This window comes from Halichoeres trimaculatus, unplaced genomic scaffold (assembly GCF_033239565.1).
Source record: "Halichoeres trimaculatus isolate MK-OKI-2021-1 unplaced genomic scaffold, fHalTri1.1 fHalTri1_scaffold_10, whole genome shotgun sequence".
Classification (NCBI taxonomy): Eukaryota; Metazoa; Chordata; class Actinopteri; order Labriformes; family Labridae; genus Halichoeres; species Halichoeres trimaculatus.
Window position 1 is genome coordinate 32,225,945 of NW_027437187.1, and position 16,405 is coordinate 32,242,349.

General features: G+C 37.3%; 1 protein-coding gene across 1 annotated transcript; it reads right to left on the minus strand.

Moving 5' to 3' along the window:
- Positions 1-3,919: 3,919 nt before the first annotated feature.
- On the minus strand, positions 3,920-9,916 carry rlbp1b (retinaldehyde binding protein 1b). The gene is made up of 8 exons (XM_074678172.1): positions 9,887-9,916; positions 8,810-8,849; positions 7,539-7,667; positions 6,178-6,382; positions 5,338-5,516; positions 5,076-5,234; positions 4,799-4,909; positions 3,920-4,681 (listed from the first exon to the last, which is right to left on the minus strand). The coding sequence occupies exons 2-8, from the start codon at positions 8,819-8,821 to the stop codon at positions 4,553-4,555; spliced, it is 924 nt and encodes a 307-aa protein (XP_074534273.1). The 5' UTR covers positions 8,822-8,849; positions 9,887-9,916; the 3' UTR covers positions 3,920-4,552.
- Positions 9,917-16,405: the final 6,489 nt, after the last annotated feature.

The window sequence follows — 16,405 nt, forward strand, 5'->3', positions numbered from 1 at the left end:
AGCTACCTCAAATTAAGCAGTGACATGACATTCATCCTATTCACACAGTAGTTGTTTTTCTCTGTTGTTGTGCACAGTGTGCGTTTCTAAAATTTGCAGAATTTAAAAATACTTGTTATTCAGCGTCTTTCTCTTTGATCCAATACTAAAAATACTGGTCATGAGAGACATTAGACCTTATTTTGAAGTCAAACAACATACACGGGGATCTACTGGCTATAGAAGTCAACAGCTAACATTTCTACAAAACCCTTTTTTGGCAGACTTTGGCATTGCATAAATAAGGTTTAAATATGTAGCTTATTTTACTTTAAGCATCAGTTCCCTTCCCTTGGTTTTGCTTTGTGACAATCAAGCTTTTTTTAAGCCAAATAACTCAGACATTGATACACAATACAAACAAAAAGTTAAACATCTATGCTAACATCAGTCTTGACATTTACAGCTTAGCATAACAGCTTATCAAATGCTAACTGTAATGTTATAAAACAGCTCTTTTGATCCAAATGCATAAATTCAAGCTAACAAGAACCCCATAAAACTAGTTACTGCAGGGTGAGTGAGCTTTCTTGTTATGCTAGCAGTGTATTTGTAGCTAGCTAAAAAGGTTGATATGTAAAAACTGTAAACGAATACAAATCCTAATTTAACGAGTTCCGCTTTTCTTATACTTGAACACTCTCTAACTGTAACGTTAGCAACGATGTGGCTTAATTCTAACTTCAGCCATTGTCCATAAAGCTAATAAGTCATTAAATGTGCTATTTTTACTCCAAGACATGATACCTTAGCTTGTTTATATGCTTACTGAACTTACTGCCCAACATAAGAGAACTTGTGAACACTAGGACTTAAAAGCACATGATCCCTCTTTAGGATTAGCTCATTAGCTTGCTAAACTAGTATTGACAGTTTATTACTTTTATGAAAAGCAACTTATAAACTAACATTAGCTCCCTTGCTAACAATAATTTTGGCTATCAAGTGTTAACTTACCCTCATACTGTGTCAACTTCACCTAAGTGTAATGCTAGCAAAGCAGAGGCTGAATGCTAGCGTTAGCTAACGAGTAAAAAAATGTGCTCTTTACCAAAAAGGATGAATATTTATATCAATTTACCATTAAAATCTATGACTTTCTAGCCAAATATAGTTCCCCTGCTGATGCATTTGTTGGCAGTTGTTGTAATCAGCTAACAGATCATATATTAGGTTGGTAATACTCAACACATGGTTCAGTGTCTCTGGATTTTCAGTAGCTGTTAACATTTATTTACATGCTTCACAAACCTTAAAAACACCCTTAGAAAATATTAAAACTGCTTGATTTTCCCACCCTAGGTGTGACATATGAAAAAAATAGCAAATTTGTGAATGTGATAAATAATTTATGGTTTACAGAGGTGATCTGGAGTTTTTCTTTTCAAGTCTTAACTTAACATCTGTAGTTTTCAGTCACACTGGACTCCTTATTTCTTTAATATCCTCTGATGAGATCTTGCTTGATCACAAACATTTAGCATAGAGGCAGCATTTCGCAAGTTGAGGTTAAATCTTTTTTTTGTACTTCACTTTTTCACCCTTTTTGGTGGACCATGAGGCTGAATTGTTCAGATCTTTAAAGTAAAAGAGTTAGGGTGTGAAATTTTTTGCGTTAACACACAGAAAGAAGTTTATCTTTTGGAAAACAACTTTTTTTGACAAGTCTGTTCTGTGTTTTGTGAAAATATAATCAGCAGCATCACAAGTGCAATCAAACAGCTTTATCTTAACACCCGTAATAACCACTGATGAGGACCGTTTTGTAAACGCTGCTTGGCACAGTCCTCAACTTTGTTTTCAAACAGTGATCGTAGCAAGTAAGAAGTTACAGACTTTCAGTTTATGCAATATTCAGAAAGAAGGACCAAAGATCAAATTGTTTTGGGGGAAAAGTTGTTGAGCTGTACCGTTTAGTGACCTTACTACAGGAAGTAATCACATAGCTTTGGCTTGTATACAATATCACGCAGGTATTTCTTTAAACAAGGGCTAATTGATCAGTTTTACAAGTGGCCTGTTTTTCTTAAGGGGTTTGTTTAAAGCTGCTTATGCTCACACACTCAATGGGTAGAGTTTGCCTCTTAAATAAAAAAAATTATCACAGTGAACAGAAGAGAAGGTGGAAAAACATATCTAATGTGCTTCATCTCATTGTTTGGTTTATTCTTTTAATTTATTACTCAAGATCTTCAACAATGAAGACTGAAGAGGTTGCTTTTCACTGACTTGTTATGTTCACTTCACCTTCTGTTTTATGTCACTGAGAAACATCCTGTAAAAACTCCACTCAGTTTAATCCTTTTCTAACCAATTGTTTGAATTAATGCAACTTTTACTACGTGCTCTTTAAAATTTGACCTGCAGAACCAGGTTTGTGTCCGACTGTGCAATATGTCCAGCTTCTTTAAAGATATGGACAGCTTAGCTTGCACTTTATTTGTAGAGTTACTGTTGGTCTGTGTAGCACTATAATCATTTGTTCTGATGTGGTGCACAGACATGGCTATTGTCATTTTAACACACGTACTAATAAATATTTTTCACAAATGTTTTTGTATTATTGTTGTGTCCTCACCTTTAATTTATTTTCTTTTTTAATCTTTATCTTTATGATGCTTGAGTCCTTCCGATCCCCTCTAGAGATAACTGCAGTCTTCCACTGCAAATGTTTGCGGACCCACTGGCTAAATTTAAATATTTCACGCAAATAAAACATGAAATGCTGGCTGCCTGACAGAAAAAATAAATGTAAAGAAAGGATAAAGTCTGTACCTTTCGGGAAATTGCGTGATGTAATGTAGAGCAGCAGCCCAAAACACACAAACATGAGTTTAACCCTTTGTAATCCAGCCATCTCATAGGCCTCCCGGACTTTTTTATTCCTATTTTTTTTTCTTAAACTAGTCAGAAATCATGCACATCTTCTCTTTTTTCAGGAACCATTTAATTTTTTCACCTAGCCCAAGTGGTTGAAGAGTTAAGGTAAGTGATTGGAGCTTTTGTTGTATGTAGATTCCTATGCAGTAACCTAAAACGGTGGTTCTCAAACTTTTTTCCTATGAAATGTTTTCTTTCTCTGCCAAGTACCTCTAACAAGCGCAAAGCAGATTTGGTTGGAAAAATAGACTGAAAACAAAGAGCTATACTATTAATGTCTATTGAATATTATATTCAATTTATGAACTTAAACTTGTTTTGGATTCAAACATTGGTTTAAGAAATGGTGTAAAAGGAATTTTACTTGGCTGCTATTTTTGGAATACATTTCTGAATCTTGCGCATCCGGAGTTGGAGTGCCCTCGCGTACCCCCATTTGAGAACCACTGCCCTAATACACCAGATATCACTGTAACACCTGTTTTTATTCTATGAGAAGCAGCTTAAATATTCTCATGAGCTCAAATTTGTGAGGAGTTGGGGTAATTTAAAAAGCACTTGTGGTGCTCCAATGGGGTTTTAACACATTTCATTTTCATGAAACTCACATTGGATCAGTTTCTGGTGTGCATATTTTATCTTTTCTCTCATTTAAAAAACTTTAAATGTTGAACATTAGCATGTTTACATCCATCATTTTAGCATCCTGACAGTTGTCTCCACTTTCCTTAGAGACCAGAGACTTTTTAGGGTACATTTCAGTCCAAAGGTTCCTGAAAATGGGGAAAGTTAAATCTGATGCAAGCAAGATTTTTTATATTTCAATATTTCTGATTAATAGAGAAATTCTTGTTTCAAAGAAGCCTTTTGGCCTGTGTGGAAACACAAAAAAAGGTGTTGCCTGGAGGAGCTCGTAGCTCTTAAGCCTGCCATGCAAACTTGCAATCTCTCAAAGCCTGACCTTCTTTGTGATTCATAAACTGATGCAAAGGACAGCAACTTATATTTATATACAGTTTATTGTACACTTATTGACATTCTTCTTGGCGCACCAGGTAGCTCAGTGGGTAAAACTTAATAATATTTGATCTAAAAAAAACAACACTCAAGACAGGCACTTGTTGAAATATCAGCCTTGTACATGATGGAAAGTAAAGGAGGAGGAGTAGGAGGGGCAGAGAGTGGAAACTTTAAAAGCTGGGGCCTGCCAGTGTAACAAGCTGTGTGGGTGAACGGTGGTCCAAACAAAGCACAAAAGAACAGAAATGAGACAGAAAATCTCTGTTTACTTGATGAAGCCTGGCATCAATGTTTTGCTTGTTGTCTTGCCAAGGTTCATCCTGAAGTTTGACACCAAAACTGTTGTTTTTCTGTATAGGATGGCATTTACAGACTCAAAAGTATCAAAGGGATACAGTGATATAATAACTGGAAGTGTCTCCTTCCTGAGTGTCTGTGCTTTGTCTGGACCCTTTGAAGACAACATCACTTCATCTTTTCATACCCTGATGAATGTCATTCAGCTCGTTGTTTTCCCACACCCACACAGCTTCATTGGGCTTTGAGTCTCCACAGTCTGTGGGGTTTGTAAAATATAAGACAGCTCTCTGTCTGGGTGGCATGAGGAGGAGGTCTAGTCAAACAGCTTGGCTGCTGTGGCCTTGCCGTCGTAGCTGGAGGACTTTCCATCGAACTCAGAGGGAAGGATGTCAGCGTCAAACTCCTTGTAGTAGTTCTCCAGCTCATCTCCGTGGACGAAGACCTAAAGGGTGGACAGCTGCTGTTAAAGGTGCTTGAGACTGATGAGTTTCAACCAACATTTGAATGAGAGGACATATATTTGAGTTGATTTCTTGAAAAACTCTAGAGCTTAACTCACTCTCTCTAACAGCTTGCTCTTCATGAGAGGTTTGACCACGTTGTAAGTGGTGGTAAAGTACCAGGGCTGGTGGATGAAATGCACAGCTTTGAAACGGGCAGGGAAAGAGTCCTAGAGGAGAAAAACAAGAAAAAAGATGGTTTAGTCATTTCACTCTTGGTAAATCAGCTCTAAAAATACTACAGAATATAGACATACTTTCTTCTACAGTTTACAGTTACAGAGTATGTGTCCACCTTGTGTTCTGCCCTTTCTTAAAAAAAAAAAAAGAGTTCACCTGCAACATGTCCACCATCTTCTTCAGCTCAGTTGGTTTGATACCCGATGCTTGCTGCATGGTGAAGCCCTTGAAGTTCTCAATGATACAGAACCCGTTGATCTGAGTCTCCTCATTCTCCAGCAGCTTCTCCAGGATCACACAGTACGCACGCAGAATCTGGACACAGAGACAGGGGTTAGTTTTATGTTTTCTATCCCAATACTGCTTAAATTTAGGTTTCCAACTTCCATTTAATGAATTAAATGAAGTGTCTGCTCACCTCATCAAAGGTGATCTCCTCGTAGTCCCAGTTCTCAATGTTGAAGAGCAGAACAACACGGCCGTACTTGTCTCTGCTGGGCAGGATGCCGGGGTATCCGGCCTCAATGGTGCTGCGTACAGCCTCTGGGGTCAGATTCTCAAACAGCTCAGGGTAATCCTTCCTGAAGCGGACGTAGCCTGGAGTGGAAACACAAAGAGGGAGGGTCATAAACAGAGCATTTTGTTGGCATTAAGTACTGACTGGAGCTGCATCTTGAAGAATTTAAAGATACACCTACAGCTACCTGGTAAGTCATGGCATCTAATGAATCATTTTATCTTACCTTGAATTTTTTATTAATGCAGATAAAACAACATGCATATATCTAAGATGTTAATTTATGCACCTAAAACTATCATATAATCAACCTTAAACAGTTTATCCATCTACAATTCTTCATGCAAATCACACATGTTGTAAAACACCTTAATCAATCACTTACTGCAACTAATAGTATGCATTTATGTTTCTTTTGTAACAAAACTCATTTGTAACTACGTATAAATGCATCAAAACTATTCATTGTTGTATCTATAACTATTTAACAATTTTATGCCATTCATACTATCTATTAATTGATCTCTATATATTTGCACAAGCATAAGGTGATCCTGATTTTAATGGAGAGCAGGCAGCACTGATGATAAATTGTACATTTTGAAACGATTTTGTCATTTTAAAAAGCCAATACGATTAGCATACTTTGAGAAACACGCATTAACGGCCTGAATTACGTTATATACTGGACTTAATGAGGAGTACCTTTATTTTCTTTCTAGTTTAGCTCTTCAGACTCACCCTTCATCAGTTCGTAGGCCCTGTTAACGTCGTACTTCCTGGCGCGGATAAAGCGGACCAGGACACCATCTGGTTTTTCTCCAAACGTGTCCTGAACCCCTTTAGCCAGGTCATCTCCTCCATCAGCTTTCTCCTTTATGATTCCTCTCAGCTCCTTCACAGCAGCCACCCGTTTGTCATCGGTCTCATTCAGCTCGTCCTTGGCCTGTAGGGGGAGCGACAGTTAGCTAACAGTTAGGCTAACGGAAATTAAGTACATAGATAAAAAAATAAAATTAAAATTAAATAAAGTAGTTTCATAGACTCGATAATAACACTTGATATTTTTTTCTTCTTAATATTTTTTCTTCTTGATATTTTTTCTTATCAATTTGTAGATTATGTTTTAAAAGAGGTGCAGCTTGTGTGATAGCTAACTAAGCTAGCTAGCACGAGAAGCTAGCAAACCTGCCTAGCCAACGAACAGTTATTTGTCATCTTTTATCAACACCAATTTCACTTTGGTTGTCTTAACATGAAGAAACACACTCTTTTCTGAAATATTTTTTGATAATAAGATATTAAGCACATACTTCCACTACAGTCATGTCCGGTTATTTAGCACAATATCACTAAATGTTTAATATGCAGTGTATTCACACCCAAATCTGTATAATGATGGATAATTTAATCAGTATCTTTTTCTAACAATGTCTTGGCTCACTTTCTTGGTTTAATTTCTCTTCTTTGCAATTTTGTTCTTAAATCTCTCAAAATTGCGGCTCTGTTAGTTTAGTGGGTGAGGTGTGTGGCCAATATACAGAAGCTTTTCTTGTTGTATAAAAATGTCAACTGGACCTCAGAGAAGAGACATCTTATTTATTTGATGTCAAGAAATCAGATAGACTTGGATAAAAACAAACCACCAACATGGATGATAACCTCAGATTTGGTATGTTGTTGATTTTCTGTTTGTCATGTCTTTTTATTGTCATTTTAAGGCTTATTTAACTCAACTGTCCAGAATGTAAATATTGGGCCAATACTAGCAATCTTCAACCTATCTTAAAGTGTAGCGAGTGGATCAGAAACACCAGTGTTTTTCTTTTTATAAATATATTTCAACCTTGGTAAAAATGTCAAAATGAAGCACACAATATGGCTTAAAAAGGTAGTTTCTAAAAATATTTGTTTCACAATCTTAGAAAAAGAGTAAAGGATGTAGTTAAGAGCTCCTCATGTTCCTTCCCTTTTTGTTTTTAAACTAAGTGAATGAAATTACAGCAGAGGCATTCAAGAAATGAATGTCCATGATAGTGTACAGTGTAATGTTCTGGATCCATATGTCCCTAAACTGTCATTGTGAACGTATGCTTTGTCACCTTCTGCTTGGTGTGGTCTGGCAGACTGGCGCAGGGTCCAAACACTGGTCCATGGTCCTTCACAGTGAGACGCTCCAGCTTGGCCCTGAGAGCCTGCTCCTCCTCCGACACCATACGGTAAGTTCCACTCTAAAAACAAAACAAAACAGAGGATCGGTGTGAATATATTGTCTACTATCAAGAATTTTCTTCACTCTTTTTTGGGTTGTTATCATCATGTGAGGTGCTGTGGGTGTCACAAATAATGGACGGATGATATGTTTTTGTAAGATTTATCTTCTTTTTTGTCACTTAAATCAGATTTGCATGTCCAAGACAAAACATTTTGGACTACAGAAGTTAATTTTTGTTGTAAAGGGGATGCACCATCTGCAACACAGCCCTGCATACACAACTCACCATACAAACAGAGGTGCCTAAACACTCCCTTTGTGTTTGGTAAGTCTGTCAATCAGGGATATAATCTCTAAATTCAGAGTTACAGTTTGTGAGATCTAGCCAAATTCCCCATGTAAATTTTAAAATTACAGTCCAGAAACAAAACGTCATATGATGCTCAACTACAGAACTTGTGATTACATGCAACAGACAACTAGAGGCAAATGGCTTTCACCAATGTGTCTAGCTCTGCTTGGAGTTCTTTGACTCTGGTCTTGTTTCTCAGCGCATTGAGCTGGGATTTAACTGATGCCAGTAACATTTGTTGTCCTCCTGTATCAACTTTGTTTGTTTTCACACATCTGAATCTACAAACAGAGAAAAACGTGTGCCCCTCACTGCTCACAGCTCGTTCACCTGATCCGAACTCATTTTCCACTCTTGCATGTTGCTGTGGATAAAAGCTAAACGCCTCACTGTGTCGATTTAATTCCCTCACAAGACCTGTTTGTGGTGAGTGAGGTTTAAAGTGCTGCTTTATCCCTGTGAGACGGAGTGTGTTTGCTAGTGTTACAGGGGCATAATCAATAGACCTCAGTGTTTGATTAATCTGCCTCACATGAGTCCAGTAAAGCCCGTAAATACACGGTAAGGACTGCAAGTGGACCTGAAGCAGGGATCAGAGATTAGGCTGAAGCTAAAGCTACTGTAGCTGCTGACGGCATCCATGACAATGGGCTTTAGTGTTGAGAAATGTTGAGCTGCAGTCGAGTTCATGTCACTCGAAGGTGTTTTTGTTTTAATTCTTGGAAGTCTTTTCTTCCCCTGCTCATTAAACATCACCTTTATCATAATTAATATAAATTTGAGTGAAGAAAAGTTGAAGTACTTACAACCACAGCCATCTCTTCTGCTCTTTCTGTCCGCTTCAAACTGTCCAGAGGAAAAAAAAACACAATTTATGGCTCACATAAAATGAAGTTGCACAAAACAATCAACACACTGTACTCTACGTTAATCCCTTTGTGTACCACCCACTCTGCAATCACAGGTTTTCTCAATTCTGCTAAATTTAGCACCTGGATGATTTATCAGGAGATTTAAGGTCCAGGGTCTCTTTGTTTTATAATCAACAGGCAGGATTTAAACTCTTTAGTGTCAAACAACACATTTATATAACATTCATGTGGAGATGCAAGTCAGATTGAATCGGTTTTAAAGCCTAAACACTTTGTATTCTGTCAAAAACAACTGTGAATTAGATTTGATTTTTTTTTAATTAGATTGATTTTAAAGTATTTAATCAGTTAAGAATAAAAAACAAAGCTCAGCCTAAGCTTCTTTCATTAAATGTATTCATACAAAATGTTAAAAGAAATCGAAACTGAAGCAAGTACAGTTATCGATATGAAAGGAAGTGTAGCATAATTTGAAATATTATTCAACTTAAACTGCATCAAAATTGTAAGTCAATATGACATTTTTGTGGCTGCAACAGGAGTTTTTAACATTTTTTTAATAGATTTAATAGCAGAATCGCAAATTCATATCTTGAATAAATTACCACTTTGTTGAGAAATACTGAATGAGTCTTATACAAAGATTTTGCATGCAGCTTTTTTCAGTCTATATTGAAGGCCACAATGTTAGATTTACCTCTCTATGTCCTTGTAGTAAAACAAAATAAAAGTCACCCTGCACACAAGTTTAAATCTGAAGCTACAGGAATTTGGGGAATAATTGTTCACAGTGTTTGTCTTATGATGAACCAAGTTAAAAACAACAGACTTCACTTCTCTGGATCTAGTGTCTAAAAAAATCTCCAAACACAAGAAAACATTTAGTAGTCAGACGATGCAAAAATACCACAATTTCTCGAGACAGTTTTACAGATTAAATATGCTCCATCAAGATAATTTAAGCACTAACATGAGAGGACATGAAGTGGAGCAGCAGTGGAGGAGCCTTACCTGAGGCAGGTGTGAAGTTGCTGACAGGGAGTCGCAGGGCTCTGTGTGGAGCGAGGAAGCTGGGGGCTATGATTTGTAGTGTTGGGATTAGTGGCGTCACACCAGATTATATCTGACAGATTTCTTTTTTTTTTCTTTCCAATCAGCATAAAAGTGGCAGAGGGTGAGCAAAAGGGAGGGAGGAGGGGGAACGAGGTGGCCGACCAATGGTGGAGGTGCTCGTGCGATGAGCGGCAGTGTGGGCCGATGCACATTCAGGATGATGTAATGTTGATTAAACACTTTAGGTAAGAGGTGGACGGAGGGGTCGGAGGGATTGGGTTTGCATTCCTAGGAGACTTGCAGGGAGTGAAAAGTGACCATTGTGACGGCTCACTCCCGGTTTGATTTCTGCAACGTGATCACGCTCGGGTGAGAGGAAAGAGAGGGGAGGCTGTGTGCAAATGTTCCAGTTCACATGTTGAGAGGCATGATGTAAAAAACTGCTTCTAATGTTAGAATGTGGAACAGGAGCATCAGCAGTTTTATCTCAATGACAAAAAGCATCACACTCTTAAATAAACCCATGAGGGAGGTGATGTTTCTACACAGACTGATATTAAACCCTTTGTCTCTTTGACTTTCTATCATGTATAAAACATCTTGTGGAACCAGATCAGCAGAAAGTTTGAGTAATCAAAGTATTCCAACAAATCTTCTGGAGTTCTGTCCCACTTTTTGACACACTCAGAGTAAAAGGGGCAGAGACCTTTGCTCTTCTCTACGGAGGCCTGAAGTGGACATGCATTCACACAATTTAGTACTCAGTTCTCTCGTGATGAGTGAATGACATTTTTTTTTGTTGTTGTTGAGATCTGATTTGAAACTCATTTTCAAATTGTCTCACTCTTATATCGATGCCTCTTCATGACTTACACTTTTTTTTTTATTATTTATATTTCCATTTTACATTTGTTTGACCAGGAATATGCCCACTCAGTCAGAAAATCTCTCTGCGAGGGGCTCCTGGCCAAGACAGCAGCAAAAAAAGGTTTCACATGGAGTGCAAGACAGCACATTTGACATAAACGGAAAAAAAAACCAACATTAAATCAATAAATAAATGATTAGTTTTCAGATAATCTGATACTGAGATTATTTTGGTTAATTTCTGAATCGTTGTGCCTGTGTTCAAGTTAGACTTTAGAGTAGATCCTCAAGTGATAAAAAAAAAGCTATGCCCAAACTTACATATTGTCACTGAAAAATTTCATTTTTCTTTTCACCAACCAGTTTTAACAAAGAAAACAATCTATTAAGTTTAGCACATGATGATACTAGTTGGTGTGTTATAAGGCCATACATACAGAGTAGTGAAGCTTGGATGCTGTCTCTGATTAAGTTATTTTTGTTATTTGTAATTTTCCATCTTTGAATATAACATAGCCCCCCTGTGTTTTTTTTTTGTTTTTTTTTTGTTATATCTTTTGTTCTACAACTGTTTTGTAATTTGTTATGAGTATATATGTGTATTTGTGTGTGTATGTATGTATGTGTTTATGCATATATGCATAAATTTATGTTTATGTGTGTAAGAATGCATTAATATGTATGTGTATGTGGATATTTGTGTCAATAGACCTTTTAAATACAATAATAGAAAAATAATAACGACATCTTGAAAAAAAAAAGAAAAAGAAAACAAGTGGCAGGTTGAAAGAAGTAAAAAAAAAGTCATATTGTATGTAAACTTAGCACAAAAATAAGGAAATTGGGGCACCAGAAGCTCACAGCAAGTCTATAAAAAAGCAGAGTAAGGTGTTTGGCATTGGCAGAGAAGGTTCAGCAAATTTTTCGTTTGTGCCACCCACATATCCAGCCCCGCTGCTTGTTCCACAAATCCATGTTTTACAAATGTAACTCCATTTAAAATAGAAATAATCAGGCGTTCCAACGATATAAGATTTATTACCAAAAAGTATGGCTATAACAAAGACATAATCTATCCAATATAAATGTCCTTATTTATTGGGCACACTTTTGAAGACAACTACACACATATGTGTTTTAAAATGAGAATTAAAAAATAAAATAAAATAAAAGGAAAAATAGAAATTAATGAATTAATTGCAGATTTATTTCCTTTTTTAAAATCCGTTAATCCAACTAAGCTTGAAAATTCTCTTTAACCTTCCCTTCCTCTGTTTCATAAACCATAAATACCTCCACACATACCCAGGATTAAGGTTTAGACTTAAGTGCATTCATATCAGGTAACATGAACCCTTAACAGTCAGATTATTCCTCACGTTCATGCTACATCCCAACACAATGACGCTACACATGTCGTCACCTCATTTATTCCTGCTGTGAGCTTTAAACGCACGGTGATGTGAGCTCTTCATCTGATTGACACTCATGAATCCAGCTTTCATGTCCGCTGAGTGAGGCCAGTAAAAACTCTGAGATTAAACAGGCGGGATTGATCCACAGAGGTGTGACAAAGAGGTGCAGTATGATGAACACAATGAGAAAGACAGAGTAAACATTGATGCAGGAGCTGAAGTCAGTAGTGTAATCGTATTGACGTGTTTCACACCTCCTGTAGTTTCATTTATAAAAGCTGTGAGCATTTATTCACCCAGTGCTTTAATCCAGAGTAATCCTCAAACACAATCTGTGTTGCAAGCATAGATTTTTTAAAACAATGGACAGCACAACAGCTACCCCAAATGAAGCAAAACCTTTACAGCTCTTTTTTGTTAGTCCAGCTCAAGTGTCCACCATTACTATAAAATAAATCCAAGAAATCCTTTTCTGTAAAGATGCTGTGAGGAGGATCTGTTTCAATTGCACTCCCTTGCCACCTCGTGGCCTGGGGTCTTTGCACAGTGAATGACACTGATACAACGTGCCAAGGTAGGGTATTTATCAATACAGTTATGCGGTGCTACGGTTTGAAACATGACATCAAGCTAACGGCTATATGTAGCGCTGTTTAGTAGCTGTCTATATTTAGCTCAGCTGGCAGCCCGGTGCCATGTCTGTAATATGTAACATGAGTAAATCCTGGTTATGTCCTGCCAGTCATCTACCAATCAGAGCTAACGTAACCTCACTCTTCAGTTTATTGATAGACTCTCAAGTTTGAACAGACCACTGCAGAATAACTGCTGACTGTGGGGTGGAATCAACATTATCACAGACAGTTCATCATTTTTAGCAGAGAAGAACACAGATCACTGTGTTTTATCTCTTCTCACAACTAAACTTCGTCAGCCGGCGTGGTGTTGCCATAGCGACCTCGATGTAGACCTGTGATATTCTACACAGTTAACTAAGAAAAAATAGAGGGGAAGTATACGTAAATCAAAAATATTTCTCATAATTAAATAGACCAAGGAAAAATTGATTTCTTTTGGCACATTGAGTTGCTCAGTACAACAAAAACCCAAATTATCAAGTTTAGAAATGAAATATTTTTAATATACTTTGAGATGATATTTATTGTAAAATCTTTGGGCAACATACAGGGTAGTAGCTCTTTGGCACCATTTACCACAGTGGAAGTGCGGAAGTCATATTTTATTACTAGTTCGACTAAAATATGAATGTTTATTTTTACAAAAATATTGATTTTAAGAGTTGTAGTATCAATATTATATTGGAGAGCAAAGTATCACAAATATTGCCGTATCAATATTTTTTTTCACACCTCTCATACAAAAAGGCAAATTCATTAAAGTGAGACCATTTCTAGATCTCTTATAAAACCCTTACAAGGCTATTTGCATTTATTACATTTCTTGTTTTGGCTTTTGTGGCCAGCCTCTAGTGGACATTTGAAGAACTGCAGTTTTTCCATTCTCCTCAGTTCCTCAGGACAAGAAATGGACTGATTCAGCATTTCCTATATAGCCACTACCATTGTTTGGCTTCAAACACCTCTTCAGGTTAGTGATATCACTTAGACTCCATTCTTATTTTATATAGTGCACGGTTTTGGGGCATGTTCATGTTTCTTAGTGCACAACACAAATGCGTCCCTGCCCCAGTCGCTTTTTTGTAAGGTCAGAGTCAGAACTTCTCCTTTTTTCCCAAATCATCACAGCTCTAATACCACATTTACACGTTTTCTCTCTCAGTGCAACGATAAAGGAGCGAGCAGCCGACAAGTAATCTGCTAAATCAGGCCTGAGCTGCTCAATAAAGCGATTTGTGGGAACAAAAATAGATGGATTGGGCTAACAATGCGTCTCTGTTCTCCTCTCTCCCTATAGCCTTAGCTGAGGGGCCAAGTCCAAGCTTTAAGTGTGTGTGTGTGTGTGTGTGTGTGTGTGTGAGTGTGTGTGTGTGTGTGTGTGTGTGTGTGTGTATGAAAGAGTGTGTTCAGGGTTTGAGTGAAAGAAAAAAGGACAAAGCCATTCACAGAAACAAGCATTAATGTGAAATCCACCTGCAGGAAAGTGGGCCTGGATTAAGTTCCTCATGTAAAGTAATTTTTATTCCCTGAATGTTGGTGGACCCACCTGTAGATTTTGTAACCTGGAGCCGTTATATGATTTCACCTCTTAATCCAGACTCTGTCAAGCCTCCTGGATGATCCTGAAAGTGTTTCTCAACACTTACAAAGATTTTCATCCGTTAATGCCCCTGCTAACAATGCGGCTGTCAATGCTGAGCTGGCAAAGACGCAAGTAGGACAAACATGACGACACAGTTGGAGGGTTTCCTCTGTGATAAGAAGACCCAACGAGCTGAGCCAAAAACACTCATTAAAGTAGACACACATCTCTGGATTAACAGCAACAAAAGTCAAAATAATCCTGGTTGATGTTCTCCATTTTTTTTTATTTTAATGCTAATGCTACCGTAAAAAGCATCATAAATAAAACACCCATGTTTGTCACTAGGGGGCAGTAGGAGATACAAACCACTGACTGTGCAAACCAGGGATGTCAGGAAATGAGCAAAGACCGGCAGCTCTACTGACATGTTTATTAACCATAAAAGAAAAAAATCTTCACACGTGTATTTTTCCTGGACAGGTTCGTTCATCAGGCAACCAATTTGATTATGGAACAGAGCATGTTAAATAGGAGGTGGTGGCCTCACACGTGCAGACAAAAACCCCATGACATTACATCATTACGCTTCTGTGGAATTGAACAAGTCACCCTGCCATCTAGAGGGGGGAACTTGGATAAACTTTTATAACAGCGGGAAGCCTGTTGGATCTTCACCCTACAAATGCTGGCTCCAAAAGGACTCAATGATGAACTGAACCTTAAAATTTTCAGATGAATCTTCTTATGACTTTGTGCTTTTGCTGAACAGTATTGTCGTTGTGTATTTTATTGACGTGTTGAAGATAAACCTTGCTCTCTAAGTTGGAGTATCCTGTTCCCTAGCCACCCTGATACGTATGAGGTGCGGGTGTTTACGTTTCGATAATTTTAACCATGAAATTATCAAATGAATTCTTCATTTCTATGTGTGATTTCTCATCACTAAATGGCATTAAACATACTTGTGCCATCATTACAGACTTGTGTCACAGAAGTGTTGCATAAACATCAGCAAGCTCTGCTTCTGACCAAGGTGAATGTTCTCTATTAGGGGGCATGTGGGAAAAATATGTCAGGATTTTTTTTTATGGCAGGATCAGGATCTGGATTTTTTAAAATCAGGATTGTTTTTAAATTTCAGATTATTTTGACCTGCAGAAAACATTTTTAGCTCCAAATATTTCTTATCCCGCATTCTGAACAGGGGTGCACCGATCACAATTTCTGGCCAATCACCGATCTTTCGAAAACCTGACCGGCCAATACTGATTTGGGCTGATACTGATTTTTATTTTTTTTATAACTGAGAGAATATACCTTCAATGTTCCGCTCTTGTTTTATTGAAAATCATCATACAATACTTGTGAAACAATAGAAAATCTTTATGTTTTAGCTTTAACAACCAATAAAGTGTCCTGAGTTTTAGGTCTCAGAGCAAAAAGCAACAATAGCTGGCTGTCAGACCTTCAGTTAAGATCAGTTTCCTATGTAAGGATGAGCTGATCACCAATCTCCCAATATTAAGGAAATCGGCATGTCTAATTCTGAACCATTTTTCTGCTTCATTTTATAACTTTAGTCTGGTCTTGTGTCTTTTTATGTTATTTGAACTCTCACATTTTCACCCCATGAAAAATTGATTTTAAGACGTCAGCTGTAAGAGTTGTTGAGTTTTTGCAGAATGTACAGAACTTTAACTTTATTCAAGCATGAACAGTTCAAATGGTGTTTTTGTAAAACGTTACTAAATATACTCCAGTTTGGTTTGTGACCTTGATAAGGTAAGATAAAAGCTGAAGGCTGAATGAAAATGGACCTTTGGCCGCAGTTTTACATCATCTCTTTCTTTTTGCTCTCAGTCATGAAACATATTTTCCTCTGCCATGAAAGAAAAATCAAATAAATCTCAAAATGAAAAACAGATTTGAACAGAACACATTTTTATTTAAACACTTCTGAGCAGCTTACAGT

Coding starts and splice junctions, on each gene's coding strand:
- rlbp1b (XM_074678172.1), bottom strand. Junction 5,235..5,337: donor AGGAGATCACCTTTGATGAG/GTGAGCAGACAC, acceptor CTCTGTGTCCAG/ATTCTGCGTGCGTACTGTGT. Junction 4,910..5,075: donor AGATGGTGGACATGTTGCAG/GTGAACTCTTTT, acceptor TTTCTCCTCTAG/GACTCTTTCCCTGCCCGTTT.